The 16,805-nt window shown below is 41.2% G+C and overlaps 1 protein-coding gene across 2 annotated transcripts in view; it reads right to left on the minus strand.

Moving 5' to 3' along the window:
- ZBTB44 (zinc finger and BTB domain containing 44) overlaps positions 1 to 15,259 on the minus strand; it is a 30,940-nt gene extending 15,681 nt beyond the window's left edge. For both annotated transcript variants that reach the window (XM_084868304.1, XM_084868303.1), the window contains exons 1-2: positions 14,674 to 15,259; positions 2,337 to 3,410 (exon numbers count right to left, since the gene is read on the minus strand). In XM_084868304.1, coding sequence (XP_084724430.1) covers positions 2,337 to 3,354 — 1,018 coding nt within the window. In that variant the 5' untranslated portion in view covers positions 3,355 to 3,410; positions 14,674 to 15,259. The remainder of the gene's footprint in view (positions 1 to 2,336; positions 3,411 to 14,673) is intronic.
- Positions 15,260 to 16,805: the final 1,546 nt, after the last annotated feature.

Below are 16,805 nucleotides of genomic sequence, written 5' to 3' on the forward strand. Positions count from 1 at the left end.
AGCCCTGGAAATAGAAATTTACACAAGCATTATTCTTTTTGTTGTTGTTGATACTCTTTCCTTTGATTTTTAGAGAGTAGAAGGGATGATAGGAAGGAGAGGGAGAGAGAGAGGGAGAAACACTGATGTGACACATGCATTGGTTGTCTCCTACACACTTGCCCTGGGGCCAGGGAAAGAACCTTCAACTCAGGAATCAAACCCAATACCCTTTGGTGTATGGGACAATACTCTACCACTGAGCAACACTGGCCAGGGCACAAGCGTTATTTTTCTTTAAATATGTTTTTAGTATAAAACATATTTAAATATTTCAGAGAGGGAGGGAAAGGGAGAGAGGGACAGAAACATCAATGATGAGAATCATTAATCAGCTGCCTCCTGCACTCCCCCTACTGGGGTTCAAGCCGGCAACCCAGGCACGGCAACCCAGGCACGTAGGGCACAAGCATTAATCTTATGGACCGTTGCAGTTCTCCTGAATCATCTCAATCCAAAACTGCAGCTCTTGCAGGCCATCTGCTTCTTTCATATTTTCTCACTGTAACATTAAGTGTTATACTATCTTTCAACTTACTCCATTTCCCTAAGGACAATTTTTCAAGAGGCCATTGGGGAAAGGGGGCGGTTCTAACAGAAACAAGAAAATTCATCTGAGATTCATCAACACTGGCCCAACACTGAGGTGAGGATTTTAAGAGGTTGACGCTGTGGATGTTTCCAATGTATTGCTTCCCTGTCAATGACAGGAGGAACCAAGGACAGGAATCAAGCATTAGGGGGCATCTTTACCTCCAAAAAGCCTTGAGTCTGTTTGCTTATTATTTATTTATTTCTAGGGTGTACTGAGGCATTCTTATGCTAAAGACCTATGTTGTAATGACAGGAAAAAGTTACTAGATTCTGTATTCCTGACTAGGGAAATCCCAACCTATTTCTCTAGTAGCACAACCACAAGTTACACTGATATTGCTAAAAACAAAACTCCATAAGCTTTATCTTTTACTCAGATTCTATATCGTCCTTATCCACCAACTTCAAGAAAAAAATAAAAACAAAATTTTAAAACTACAATTATCAAAGCACTTATAAAAAACATTTAACCTCCATATACTGCCAAAAGCCTTGATGGCAATAAGATAAATCCTCTCTAGAATCTGTAACTTAAAAGTGAATGTCTTTGTTAAGATAATAAACTGTGGATTATCTAGAACTACATATATGTCTATCATTGGTGCTACAGATAACTGAGTATTTCAAGATCAATAATGAAATAGTATCACAAAGTCCTCCTCACTTATAAATTTTTTTCTTGAATTCTACCAGACATTCATAATTACTTTTTGAGTAGCAAAACCCAACCCAAACTTAGTGCTTTGTGTTTGTTTTGTTTTTTCCTGTTTGCTATATTTAGCGCTTCTATTGCCCTAAATTGGGGGTGTTAGATTTTACAGCCTCTTGGTGGGCAAATGGTAATAAGGGGAATTTATTGGTCGGTTTCTATGCCAGTCAGCGTCTCTGGGCTTGATCAGAGAGGCAGGGCTGATCAGCAGCCCCCGCGGAGGCCCAGAAACAGGCGCAGCTGCTGGCAAAACCCGAGAGAAAGAGAGGCAACTCTCTCTTCGGGCCTCTCTCTCTTCGGGCCTCTCTCCGGGGCCTGATCGCAGCCTCCTTGACAGTTCAGCTCTGGGTTGCCATGGCAACTGACTGCAGTACTGACTTCCAGTATTTGGTCCGTTATTACAGACGCTGGGTTTTTATATATTAGGATTCTTCCACATCACTATGCTTTTATACATTTCCAAAGAAATGTCATTCCCTCACCTGGGCAAACCCCCACTTAACATCAAGGTAAATACACAGCATTAACTTTTTTTTTTCTTTGTGAATCATAACACTTGATTCATACCTCTAGCCTAGCACTAACCATTGATTTACACATCTGATTCTTCAATTAGACTATTAAATCCTTTTGTTAAATCATGTATCCCCAATGCTTGGTACATGTTTTTAATAAATATTTTAATAAAGAATAAAATACTAACTGGACTTTTTTAAAACTTTTTTTTTGCATTGGAAGTAATTCACAATTCTTTCATATGTATCTTACCTGTATGTATCTTTGTCCCATCAGATATTGTTCAACTATTTTTCTTTCCCAATGCATAACTTATAATTATAGTACTAGTAGCAACCTCTAAAAAAAATATCCAGTTATGCTTTATTCTTCCCAGTATTTCCTATACAACCCAGCAAAAAAACTTTACTCTAGTAAGTGCTTAAAGATGCTTGAACTGATTTGGTTATAGCATCATGACAAACAGAAAACACTGTACCTATTGAGGAAGACTGTGGACTAATCAGAAGGTCCTCTTGGACTTGTTCACTTCCTGGCACTGTCTGCTGGTCGCTCAGTGAACTCTGAGATGCACTGACAGGCTGGGGTACTTCCTCATGCACCTCCTCATCACTTAATCTTTCCACTTTCACCCGGACATCTTCTTCGGTCCCCAGAGGCAGGGTTGTTTTTGTGCTCTCACAAGTCACAAAGTCAGCCACTCTTCTGTCGGTCTCAGGTGGGCCGGGTAGTTCTAGAGTCCGGGTGTTTTCTGCCTGCTTAACCTTGTCAGGCTGAATCCTTCGATCAATCCCAAAAGGAAAAGTCCAGGGAAAAGCCAGAGAAGAGTCAACTGGTTGGCTTCTACTTTCTGAGTAGGAAGCTGAAGAACCCAGTATCTGGGGGGAGCTTGTCTGCGTGCTACACTTCACAGGGCTCTCGGGAGACATGACGATGTAGCTTTTGCGCTTTCTCCGGGATTCTCGGCAGACAGGAATGGTTCTTTCTACCACGCTGCACTCTGAAGACACTGGTGAAAGGCTTCCATCTCGAGAAGTGAAATTGCAGTTAGAGTTATTTTCTTGTCCAGCATCGAGACTCTTTTCCGGCTGGCTGTTGGGTGTATTCCATAAAATGCTTGATTTCATGAACTCTGAGCAGGTGCTAGCAACACTAAACATTTGCATGTAGCTGGCTGCAGCCAGCACATCAATGATATTTTCTGTGTTAATTGACAGAGTGGCTGTGTAAGCATATTCTAGAAGGGGGATAAAACCAGTCACTGTAACATGATGTAAATCCAACACATTCTTGTCCTCGTCCTCTGCTTGGCCTACAAGTTTAGTGCGAAAAAAATCACTGCAAGCTGCTAGTACCACCTTATGTGCCCGGAATATTTTGTCCTGGACACGAATAGTGATGTCACAGAAATGTCCATCATTTCGCAGCATGTTTAGCTTTCCAAGCATTTCCTGACTGTGGGAAGAAGAGCTATGAGTAAATGTTTTCACACCCATCTTTTCCTTCCTCTTCTACGGATGCTCTTCAAAGATGCAAATGAATCAGAAATGACCTAAAAATACATAAAATAAGCATTAATTGATAGTTTAGTAGTCATAATAGGTAATTTATATAGTTTCCATGTAGCCACTATGCTAAATCAAAAAACTAAAAGATGGCAGTGAGAAAGTTCATGGTCAGAAACATTCCTCCACATAAATATGGGCAACGAATTTTCAACAAAGAAGCCAAGGACAGGCAATAGAGAAAGGAAAAAATCTCTTCAATAAATGACATTAGAAACACTGGACAGCCATATGCAAAAGAATCAAACTACAGTATGACCTTACACTATACACAAAAATTAACTCAAAATGAATTAAAGATTTGAATGTAGGACCTGACAATAAAACACACAGAAGAAAACATAGGCACTAACTAAGCTTATGGGTATTTGTCTGAGAGATGTACAATTCACTTTGCTTACCCATCCTTCTCATTATAAATGTATCCATGAATAAAAATGAAACTGAAGTAACTATGACAAATACTTCAATGATTCATAATTGCCACAACTATTAGTAGTCTGTACAGTAGTCATGGTTGCTTACAATAAGTTGTGGCAGTTAAGCTATGGAAGCCCCACTTTTCAAGCTCTAGCTTTAACTCACAACTGATGAAAGATACCAATCACAAAACCCCTGGAAAGATATGCATGCCCCTTTGAAGACCCTGACTAAAGCTGCTCAAGACCAGGACTTCCTCCTACAGAACTCTGGGAATTACCAGTCTGTGAAGATATAGACAACTGTGTGTGGGAAAACATTGTGTGGATAGTCAATACTGTATTTAGTAGCTCCAGAGGAACTGTATGTCAGACTGTGAGGTAAGCCTCTGGGACTGTTTATTCTCTTATACAATAGACATTACTATTCATAGCTTGAACACATTCTTAGAGGTTAAAGAGATAAAGAAGAAAAGACTATAAAGAGGCAATTTCTTCTACAACTGGAAACACCCCTCAGAAATAGAATGAAAGGACTTGAATTTTGTAGTTTAAGGAAAGTTTGGTGCAACATTTATCAGGTATTAGATACTGTGCTATAAAGAGTCAAGAAAAGTTAACCAAGTCATTAACTTCATGGAAGATGGGAGGAAAGCCCAGGTTATTTGATTCTTGGAGCCCACTGCTTTGTTCAAAAATTAGTTAAAAATAGGATCTGGAGCCAGTACTCCCACTAAATTATGACAAGCATTCTTCCCACTGATTTATTTGATAATAGTGCAAATACAATTCTGTTTCCATATAGAAACAATTGCTCATATCACAATAAAAGTTATCTTATTATTTCTAGAATGTCTATTCAAACTAATAATCAACTATCCTGGAAATGACAAGCTGCTTTTATTCAAATAAAAATAAACAGATTTGGGTGGGAAAAGTTATGACTCGCTACAGTAAACACATTTCTAAATTGTCAAACTGACAGAAAGTTAGGATTTTACAAAATGATGTTGGAAAAAAATTACTATTGGGCCAGAACTTTAACCACCTAGGAAAAGCAAATCATGAGTATATACTGCATATCACTAGCACGATCAAAATTCAAAGTACGGTTTCTACTGAATACGTATTTCGGTCACACCATCATAAAAAAAAAAAAAAAAAAAAAAAAAAAAACTAAGTCAGCCTTATAAGCCAGGAAGAGTCTGTATATGGAATGTGCCCACTGTCTAGCATATAATAACACATAAGAACATGATACAGTAACGAGGAATAGATGAAATATGCTTATAGACAGATCTCCTACTCTATCGTCACCTCTGACTGTATTCATCTAGAATCTCTAACCCCATCATCTTTCCTGAACTTTAATTCTGGGCCTCTAGTGACTAGCTGGAGTGCTAGACAATTCCATCTGAATGTTTGCAAACTTTCAAATTAACCATCTGAAAATCAACTCAAATTCCTTTCCTCAACTGATACTCCACTGCAAAATTTCTAATTCTATTAATGGTTTTCAACTACCCAGCCACCCAGAGCTTAAAATCTGGTGCTCATTTTTGATTCCCCACCTCCCACCTCCTTTCAAAACCTGGAAATCTTCCCTCCGCTACTCTCCCTTCCCAGCCAAATTTAGAAAGATTTGATACATCCTACATATGACTGTTTACTGACAAATCAAAGTCCTCCGGCAGACAAGGGACTGATCATGTCCACTTCCGAGATGACTGACAATGGTCTTCCGAGATCATGTAGTCTTTGCTCTCTAATCTTCACTAGAGTCTGCTCTCTGTGCTTAGTTATGAGGTGGTTATAAATATTATTAAATCCAGCATAATCAATAAGCACAAAAATTATAAGAATGCTGCAAGTGTTAAACAGAGAGGTATGTAATTATGGTTAAGATAAAATGCAGAGCTAAATATATTAGTAAAGAATGAGAAAGCATGCTGTTCCCATGAATGGAATAAATCATTGAATAGGCCCTAACTGGTTTCGCTCAGTGGATAGAGCGTCGGCCTGAGAACTGAAAGGTCCCAGGTTCGATTCTGGTCAAGGATACATGCCTGGGTTGTGGGCTCGATTCCCACTGGGAGGCGTGCAGGAGGCAGCTGATCAATGATTCTCTCTCACCATTGACGTTTCTATATCTCTATACCTCTTCTTTCCTCTCTGAAATCAATAAAAATATATTTTTTTAAATCATTGAATAGTATGAATGATTCTGAAATGCCCATAACAAATCCTGCAATATAGGAAGGTAATCAGCAAATAACAAGGAAAATGGTGAAATGGACAAACTTTAAAGTACCTATGTGGTTTGAGGAGCTTCAGCACTAGATGGCAAGATTTCAAACTCTTTACCTCAGGACCCCTTTATACTCTTAAAACTTACTAAGAATCTCAAACAGCTTTTGATTATGTCACCCATGTCTACTAAGAGTTACCATATTATGAATTAAAATTTAAAACTGTAAAAACAGATTTTTTTTTTAGAAAATAAGCCCATTACATGTTAACATATTTTTAAAAAACACATTTAAAAAATATATTTTATTGACTTTTTACAGAGAGGAATGGAGAGGAATAGAGAGTTAGAAACATCAATGAACGAGAAACATCAATCGTTTGCCTCCTGCACACCCCCCACTGGGGATGTGCCCGAAACCAAGGTACATGCCCTTGACTGGAATCGAACCTGGGACCCTTGAGTCCGCAGACCAACGCTCTATCCACTGAGCCAAACCAGTTTCGGCTAAAAAACACATTTTCTAACATGATACAATGCATAAACAAAATGAAAGATAAAAATCATATGACCATATCAATAGATGCAGAAAGAGCAATAAACAAAGTCCAGCACCCATCTATATAATAAAAGCCTAATTGACCATTATGGAGGAATGACCAGAACGACTAGTTGCTATGATGTGCACTGACCATCAGGGAGCAGACGCTCAATGCAGGAGCTGCCCCCTGGTGGTCAGTGCACTCCCACAGGGGGATCACCCCTCAGCAGAAGCCGGACTCACAGCTGGCAAGTGCAGCAGTGGTGATGGAGGCTTCTCCTGCCTCCCTGGCAGCACTAAGGAACAGCGAGCCAAGTAGTAAGGAGCAGAGAGCAGGCAGGCAGTAAGGAGTGAAGGGTCCCAGGCTGTGAGGGGGTGCAGGCCAGGCTGAAGGGGTCCCAGTGCACAAGTTTTATGCACCAGGCCTCTAGTCCTACATAATAAAAGCATAGCATGCAAATTGTCCCCTTGACTGGGAGTTTGTCCAGGGGACAGGGCCGGCCAGGGAAGTGAGGGAGGCCCCAAAAAGCAGCTGCTAGGGACCCTACCAGTGCACCAATTTTGTGCACTGGGCCTTTAGTTTATGATTAAAAAAAAAGTCTCAGCAAAGTGGGAGTAGAAGGGACATACCTCAACATAAAAACCATATATGATAAACCCTAGTTAACATCAAATTCAATGGGAAAAATTAAAAGTGTTTCTCTTTAAAAGCAGGAAGTCAGGGATGTCCACTTTCACCATTCTTATTCAACACTAGAGGTCCAATGCATGAAAATTCATGCACTGGTGGGGAGGGGGATGGGGGGGGGGAAGAAGGGGATCCCTCAGCCTGGCCTGCCCCCTCTCACAGTCCAGGAGCCCTCAGGGGAGGGAGGCCACTGCCAGAAGCACAAGCCTTGCTGGCCCTGGGCAGCAATCATCCAAGGCTTGCCTGCACCTTGGGCTGGCCCTGGGTTGCTGAGGGGACGGGGGACTCCGGAGGCAGGTGCACAGAGCAGCTGGGCCCGCTGGGGGCAGGTCCAGCGTGCTGTGTTCCTGTAGCCCAGCGGGGCTAAGGGGACTGAACGCCGCCATCTTTGAGGGCGCGACAATCAATTATTGGATATGGGCTCCACCATATTTGTGACAGCGTGATGGTCAATTTGCACATTCCTTTATTATTATATAAGATAGTACTGGAAATCCCAGCCACAGCAATAAAATATTTCAGTGCCAAATATTTTAAAGTTTGTTCTCTGCTGTCAATCTAAACAAGAACAAAATATCTCTATGTTTTTCTTGAAAGGAATAACAGTTTTTAGAATGGATTCACTTGAATACTCATTTTTGAGAACATGTTTTACTCATGCTGAACACTAACAAAAATGTATACAATCTTTATTTGATGATGGTTTATTTCCCAAGGGTTCTCCTTAAGTGTTTAAGTTCTCAGGAAGAATTTTCAAATGGGTTACTATATCCGAGTTATAAAAAAACTATTTACTTTTATAACTAGCTATTTTCTAATCAAGTAAAGATGTCACCCATTTTACTACATAAAGTTTTTTCGAGTTTAGAGCTTTGAGAAGAGACTGAGGTTTACCTCCAGGTTAAGAAAAATCAGTGAAACAATTACTCAGTGAAACCAATAACATGATCCAACAATTCTACTTGTGGGTATATGTACCAAAGAATTGAAAGTAGGCACATAAATGTCTATTTACACACAAATGAACACAGGAGCATTACTCACAATAGCCACTGATAAATGGATAAACAAAATATGGTATATACATACAATGGAATATTGTTTAGCCTTAAAAGTAAATTTTGATATGCACTGTGCTATGCACAAATCTTGAGAACATGTTGAAATAAGCCAGACATGAAAAGACAAATATTGTCTGATTCTAATTATATGACACCTCTAGGGCAGTCAAATTTATAGACAGAAAGTAGGAAGATGGTTGTCAGGGGCTTGGAGAAAGTAAGACTGATTATTGCTTAATGGGTAAAGTATAGTTTTGCAAGATGAAAAGTTCTAGAAATGTATAATGGTGATAGTTACTTAACAAAGGGAACATACTTTATGCTACTGAACTGTACACTTAAGAATGGTTACCAGTAAGCCCTAGCCAGTTTGGCTCAGTGGATAGAGCATCCACCTGTGGATTAATGAGTCCCAGGTTTGATTCAGGCCAAGGGCACATGCAGGAGGCAGCTGATCAACGATTCTCTCATCATTGATCTCCCCGCCCCCCCCCCGGCCCCCCCCCCCGGAATCAATAAAAATATGTTTAAAAAAAGAATCATTAAGGTAGTAAATTTTTATTTCACTACAATTAAAAAAAAAAAATCAATGGCCCAATCTACCTCCTGTTTTCACAAATCAAATTTTATTAGAACAAGTAGTGGTCTACTCTTTTATCTTAAAAAACTACAAAAAAAACCCACAAAACAAAACAAGAGAAACCTAAAATAAAGAGAAGGAAATTAAGTACAAACATAAATGAAACAGAAAGTAGACAAGCCACAGAAAAAAAGTAAAGCAAAAACTTGTTTCTCTTGAGAGATAAGCAAAATTGATAAACCTTCAGCTAGACTGACCAAGGAAAAAAGGGGGAGGGGTAAGGCAGCATAAGGAAAACCTGGGAAAGATATACAGAAAGACGGGGTAGAATGTTTCAAAACCAAAGAGGAGTGGTTGACAGTGTCAAATGCTACTGAAAGGTCAAATAAGATATAGATCAAAGTCTATTTAATTTAGCCACAGGAGTCACTGATGACCTTATAATAGCACATAAGGAAGAGGTGGCCTAGTTTGATGCTAGATTGCGATGGCAATAGACAAAGATAAACAGTCTACAGAAATGAGGAAGTGAAAATTGTGAGTATAGACAATTCAATCTTAAGAAGTTTGGTTCTAAAGATAGAGCAAGAGGTTAGCTGGAGGGAAATAAGGGCTTGAGGGAAGGTTCTGGTATTTTTATAAAATAGGGAGTAACTAGACAATTCCCCTTAACCTAAAGTTTTTTAAAATTGTGGTAAAGTATACAGAGAATGTTTTGATTGTTGTTGGAAACAGATTGAGAGAAGAAGAAATTGTAAAGGTGATAACAGCATAACTCTCTGGGCAGGTGGAAAGGAATTGGATTCAGTGCCCAGTGAATGACCTGGCCTTAAACAGGAGATCCAGGATAAGAAAAAGAGAAAAGGAAGTGTGTAGTTAGTTAGGCTTAAAGATGGGTAGTAAGAAGCAATAGGAGTTCTTGTCTGACAGTGTTGCCTTTTATTTCTCTTTGAAATTATAGGTAGAGGTAGATGATTGAAAATAAAGTAGAATTTTGAGGAAAATCAAACATGAGAAATATGTGTGGAGACAAGGAAATGAAGGATGGCTAGGAGGCACTGAAAACCCAATTGAAACTGAAGACCACAAATGTGTAGTGGCAATAATCTATGGCTTTTAAGTTCTATCTCAATGAAGTGTCAAAAACAAAAGCAGGGACTTTGAATCAATTTCAAAAAAATTTATAGTAATCATTAATAGTACTTACATTGTACTTTATATGTACCAGTCATTTTTTAAAAATTACTTTTTACATATTAAATAAAATCAGAGACAGGCAGCGATTCCTATTAATAGAAATACTTCTCATAGAAGTATGTTTGTAGTTTTATATTGCACATAAAATACACCAAAGACAAAAGGAACTGTCCTCATTCAGTAATGGGAAACCACAAAAAGAAAATGAGCAGTGTTGGAAAATCCAAAGCAAAGAGCCAAGGAAAAAGTAAAACCCAGAGAGTCAACCTGTTAAAAATGAAGAAAAGGTAAAAGTGGATGAAAATACATACACAACCAGTAATCACCAGTAAAAGAGGAAAATGAAATGGAAGTAAAGTATGTCTGAGTCTCTGAAAACCCTTTTGTTTTCTTTGTTGGGACTAAAGAATTTCCTAATTTTATCAAGGAGCACAAATAAAATACTGAATAGTGGGTAGTATTGAATATGCTTGCTTACTAAGAGTAAGCTAGGCTCAAATACTTAGCAGGTTAAGAACTGAATTAAAGAGAAAATCATTTTTAAAAAATTATCTTAAGTTGCTTCAGAAGCTGAGGGTAAAATTTCTACAAAATCTAGAGATTCATGGTCTTGGTGATATGTTAAACCCAAGATGTTTATAGTTGAATGCATCAGAACTGTCAAAACCAAATGAATAGCAAATCACATCAACATAAAGAAATAGACCATTTAATACCTGTAGAAAGACAGCGATTTAAGACTATCAAAATTACAAACTGACTGGGTATCCAATTCTATTTTAAGGTTTTTTCTAAAGCTATACAAGAAAATTATTAAAATGGAAAAACATTCCATGTGGAGACAAGGAAGACGTTCTCCAAGAAGAGTAAGCTATTAATAAGTTTCATCCACCAATTTTCACTCTTATAAGACAGAATTACCAATGTGAAATATGATTATGATATAAGTCAGTGATTTATTCCTGGATCAGTTATGTAAAAATGTGCTGGCTAAGGTCACCCTTGGCACTAATAATAATGTTAGTGAAGAAATTAATGCAATACTCAATGTGTCCTTCAAGCAGGAGTATAATATAAATCTAACGTATCTTTGTATTTTTAAAGGCACATATATAATCATTATTTTAGATCTGGTGATTAAGAAAATAGATTTCCATCTCACTGCCTAAAATGGGGTGAAGTACTCCTAATATAAAGAACATCAAAAAAAAATCAATGTCACCCCAACAAATTTAAAAATAAAAAGACAGCCCTAGCTGGTTTGGCCTATGAACCGAAAGGCCCAGGTTTGATTCCGGTCAAGCTCCCTCTTCCATCCTCTCTGATGTCAATAAAAATATATTAAACAACAACAACAACAAAGAAAAACTAATGTATCTTTTGGCTTAATAAATTTCAAGCAGTCATTCTGAAGTATATGAAAAACTATTTCAGTCATGAATATGGTAGATTTAAAGTAAAAACAGCTGATAAAGCTTATATAAAGAGCATGCTCAATAGCAGCCTAAAAAATACCATAAAATGTCAGGGAAACACAATATATGTAATATTTATAAAAATATTTTAAAATTATAGTTGGAAGGAACCTAACTACTTAAGAACCCTCTAACTAATACAGGAAACCTCTTTGCAATAGTCTTTGATGCTTTGCCATTTTCAATGACAAAATAGTTGTATCTTTTCAAGGCCAGGAACACTTACTCAAAGTTTAAGACCACTGTCAACATAGAAGATATAGCATGTTATTGGTTTTTATACAACTGTCAATGAAGAATATATTTTCAATCACTCTTACATTTTATTATGCAAACTTTCAGATACAGCAAATTTAAATAAATTTACAAGTTAATGCCTAAACAGCCAGACCTAGATTCTACCAATAACGTTCTACTATATTTGTTTTATCATTCATATATCTAACCATCAATCCATCTTGATTGCTGATGTTTTATCTACTCTTCAAATGCCTACTAAAGTGCTCTCTAAATGCAGTTTTTGAAGCAAGGTCTGCTATAATAGACATGACAAAGCATGTGGGGCTCTTGGGCAGGCAATTTCCAGTGTTGCTACAGGACAAAAACATATATATTCACTTTTATCACGTGTTATACTTAGTTGTCAGCTACAGCAAAGTAGTTAAGCTCCAGCCCTGAAGACCAACAGACTTTAGATTGAAACCTGGATATTGAGCATGCTCCTGACTTGCTAAAAAAGATACTAGCAGCATATGAATGGGTCAATATGAGATTTATTTATCTTTCAGTGTGAGATTAAATCATATGTGTAAAAATGTTTATTTAGCACAGTGCTGGCTTTTTGTAAGGGCTCAACAAAAGTTAGTAACCATCACCTTCATAATATTTAGTCCATTCAATCTACCACAAAGGGTATAGCTGCATACATACTTATGTTCTTATTTGTGGCCTTTTTTTTATTTTATTACTTGTATCTTGGACAGTCTATTTTTACTAAGATTAAAGACAGAATGCAAGTGAATGGGTCCAAAGCACAAGCAATCCCCATTTTCCCAGTGGACTTCCTAAAAAGATACCCTTTCTCTTACCAAAAGCAGTGCTAAGTACTACCTCGGGATTACACACAAATCACAAACAGGTAAACTACACCTCTGTAATAGATCTGTAGTCCTTTAATCAAGTGGTCACACTTAGCATCACTGATAGCATGGCAAACTGATAGGATGCACCTCTTCCAGATGCAATCGGAAGTGCATAGCACCACCTATTAAATATTGTTGCCAGAGTAAAGTTTAACTTGAAGCTAATCAAGCTTTTCTTTAGACCTAACTTCCAGCCACAGAAAATTCAGAGGGACAGAGGAATAAATTACATAATAGTATGAGGCAACAAGTCTGAATGGGGGAGCATTCTATAAAACAGTTTGTTTGATCAGCTGTCAGGCTAGCCTTTTAAAAAAGACAATCACCAGATGCAATGCATGAAGCTTGATTGGATATAGCTATGGCGTTAGGGGGATTCCCAAAGAGACTTTGGCTCAATAAGGAAATTTATATATGTTGATAATTGGGGTTAGTAGGAAAAGGTGTCTATTTTTAGGACACGCATACTGGAATATTTGCATTTCAAGATGTTTGCAACTTGTTCTCAAATGGTAGCACATGCGAGACACACAAAAAGGGAGAAGAGGGGGAACAATATGAATTTGGTAATAAAGTGTTCACTGTATTTTTTTCCTCAACTTCCTTAAGACTGAAATTTTTCATAATCAAGTTTTTAACAAGTGTAACTATCTGAGGTACAGTAGAAAATACACCTACACTGGAATTATATCTGGCCACAAATCTCACCTCTATTACTTAACTAGGCGTGTGGCCTAAGGCAAGTTACTTAATATCACTTAATTTTGTCTCATCTATAAAACTCAAGTAACAATATCTAAATTGTTAGGTTGTCCTGAAAATTAAGTAAGATCACGTATGTAAAATGCCTAGCTAGCAGCGCTGCGTAAAATAAGTTCATCTGGTTCTCATAATGAATGAATGCAATCACTCTAAATTACAAGACTACATAAAAGCATTATTTTCACAACCCATATTAAGAAACAACTTTAGGTAAAATTAAATATCCATTGGCAGTTGATGTTTAGTAATGGGGGGAAATGAAGATTTAAATATCTGCTTTATCCAATAATTCCAACGGAAAACCGTCAACAAGCCATAGGAAAACCATAAAAATCTCTACCTTTGCAAACTACTTGTCACCAAACTGTGAAGTTTGCTTTTGGTATTAGCCTAGTCAGAAAATAAATGGAACTTAGAGATCCCCCACAACCGCCAACAGATCTAGTTACCTACCTATATGTTGAATATTTTTAAAAAAAATTTTGCCTTCATTGTTGTAAGTTCCAAGAAGGTACACAATTATTGGGTTGTTAACCTGGTTAATTACGATTCATTTAACTCAGAAAGACATGATTTCCTCTCCTTAGTTCTAACGTAATTATCATTCAGGTTAACCCCCTTTTCTCGTTAGGCCAGCAGAAAATGACCAGCTGCTGAGAGATCCTCAGGTAGAGAAGGAAAAGAAGTGATTGCATTTTTATTTTTATTTTCCTAAGACGTGCCGTTCCTTTTCCTTCCCAGCTCTAGAGAAAACGCAGCCAGGGAGCAGAGGGAATAAAGGCAATCAGGTCTGGGGCTCCCCGGGTCGCCCAGGTGAGAGGAGGGAACCCCTCAGCCTCCTCCGGATTAGGGTATCAGGCAACGGGCACCCTAATGACGGGAGCGCCGGCAAGAGGGGCCAGTCTCCTCCCCGAAGGATTAAATGCCATTGGAGGGAGGGGGGGACCCTGTGGGGTGTCTCTCACGCAGATAGGGGTGACCAGCCCAAGGCTTTCCTTTCCGTCTAGCGCCCAGATGGGGGGGGAACGCGCAGTTGTCAGCCCCTGAGCAGGAGCCCTCGAGGGCGCGCAGGCAACGAGCGGCGGCTGGCCGAGGTTCGCCCCCTCCTCCCCTCCCCTCCCCTCCGCTCCCCATTACCTGCGGGCGGCGGTGCGGGGACCGAGGCCTGGTGCTCCTCCTCCTCCTCCTCCCCGCCAGCTGGGGCGGCGAGGCGGCGGCGGCGGCGGCGACAGCCCGGGGGGAGGGGGCGGAGCGCGCGGCCCGAGCCTCTCTCCTCCCCCGGGGGACGGGGGGCCCCTATCTCGGGCCGCCGCGCCTAGGCCCGCGAGCAGCCCGCGGCCGGGGCATGGCGCCTGGCAGCAGCAGCAGCAGCAACAACGTGCCCGCGAGCCGGGGAAGCGCGCGGAGCGGCGGGAGGCCGGAGCCCGCGGTGCTCCCGAGGAGCCGAAGGGGAGGAGCAGCGAGAGGGGACGGCCGTTGGGGGCGGTTGGCCGAAGGCGGGCAGGCGGCGGTGTGAAGGCAGCGCGGCGACGGCTCGCGTTTTCCGGGCGTGGGGGTGGGGGGAGAGGAGGAGGAGGGAAGGGGAAAGGGAACGAGGGGAGGGGAAGGGGAGGTTGGGAGGGAGCCGCCGCCGCCGCCGCCGCCGCCGAGCGCGCGTGCGGGACGGCGCCGCCGCCGTTGCCGTTGCCGTTGCGCTCACTCCAGCCTGTTTGGGGGCACTTTGTTTGTGTCCCACAATGCAATGCGCGGGCGGCGGCGGGGCTGGGAAGAGGAGGGGAGGTGGGCGGGGCGAGCGGGCTCGGGGGCGGGGCTCTAAGGGGGCGGGGCGAAGCGCAGTTTCGGCGCAAGCGCAGAAGCAGCGGCTCTCGGTTGCAGAGACCTGAACTGCGGGCGACTCGGCCACTTGCACGCTTTGCGTTTCGACATTGACGTTGCTCACCGTGGCGTGTGTGTGCGCGCACACACGTGCAGTTTTCATGACATGCTGCATGCGCCCTGGCTGCCCAGTTTATCTTCCTCCAGCTGTCTCCTAACTCGCTCCCCGATTGCACTGGCAGCAGCATTTTCTGGGTACGGTTCATGCTTCTTGTTTTTTTTTTGTTTTTTTTTTTACACCTCATTGGAACTAAGAACGAAAGAACTGTTTTCTCGAGTGGTTTCTATGGCTGATTTCAGTAGCGGGCGGGCCTGAAACCGGAACACCCCAGGCCCTTTCGGTGAAGGCGGTTAGCTGGTAATCCGCCCACCCTCACACTTAGGAACCGTGGCCTGCCCAGAGGTAGCCCCAGACAAGGGAGGGCTCCGCTTCCTTTGCAGACAGTTGACCTGGCCCCGCATACCCCGTCCTGCACCTCCTTTGCAGCCCCCTGGTATTCTTTCAATTACATGAGATTGCTCTGGCGTTTTCCACATGCTGCCGAAACGTGGGATTCGAATCCCAAGTCTGTCTTTTCCCCTAACCCACGGCACGTAGAGCTGCTGCAAAGACTCGCCTGCTCAAATAAAAAATTAAAAAAAAAAGACTCGCCTGTTCTTTCCACGACCTTTAGTCTCACTTTATTACACCATCACTTCCCTGGCCTTCTTTCCACGGATGGAGTGTGCGGGACACCCCGAAGTGGCGGGTATACTGCCTGGGGAAGTTTTAGAGTTCCTAGTCAACTGCAAAATCATGGAAAGTGTTAAAACCCCCGGGACCCGAAGTCTTAGCTCCCCAGGGCTGGTAGGCGTGGGCTTGGGGAGCAAGACCCGGTGGTAAGACAGCAGAGGAACGCCCCCAGAAGCCAGCCTGAAAGGCCACAACCAGAGTCCCAGCTGCCTGTCACTACCTGAGCCAATTAAGCAGGGGGTCAATTATAGGAGTGTTTATTCCAATAATGCTAGCAGTATGTGAGAGCTGTCTGCTGATATTTGGGTCATTGATGAAAAGCTGCCCTCCCCTCACCCCATAAGTCAGCTGCTTATACTGGGTAGGAGAAAGATTACATAGGGAAGTAGGCAAAAGAAATAAGAATGAGCAGCCAAACAGGTTTGGTTCAGTGGATAGAGCGTCGGTCTGTGGACTGAAAGGTCCCAGGTTTGGTTCCGGTGAAGGGCATGTACATTGGATGTGGGCACATCCCCAGTGTGGGGGTGTGCCGGAGGCAGCTGGTCAATGTTTCTAGCTCTCTATCCCTCTTCCTTCCTCTCTGTAAAAATCAATAAAATATATTTTTTAAAAAAGAATGAGTATGCAAAATGGATATTACAGGCATGGGGAAGTAGGCAAA

Source organism: Pipistrellus hanaki, assembly GCF_964339955.1.
Source record: "Pipistrellus hanaki genome assembly, chromosome: 19".
In the NCBI taxonomy this organism is placed as follows: Eukaryota; Metazoa; Chordata; class Mammalia; order Chiroptera; family Vespertilionidae; genus Pipistrellus; species Pipistrellus hanaki.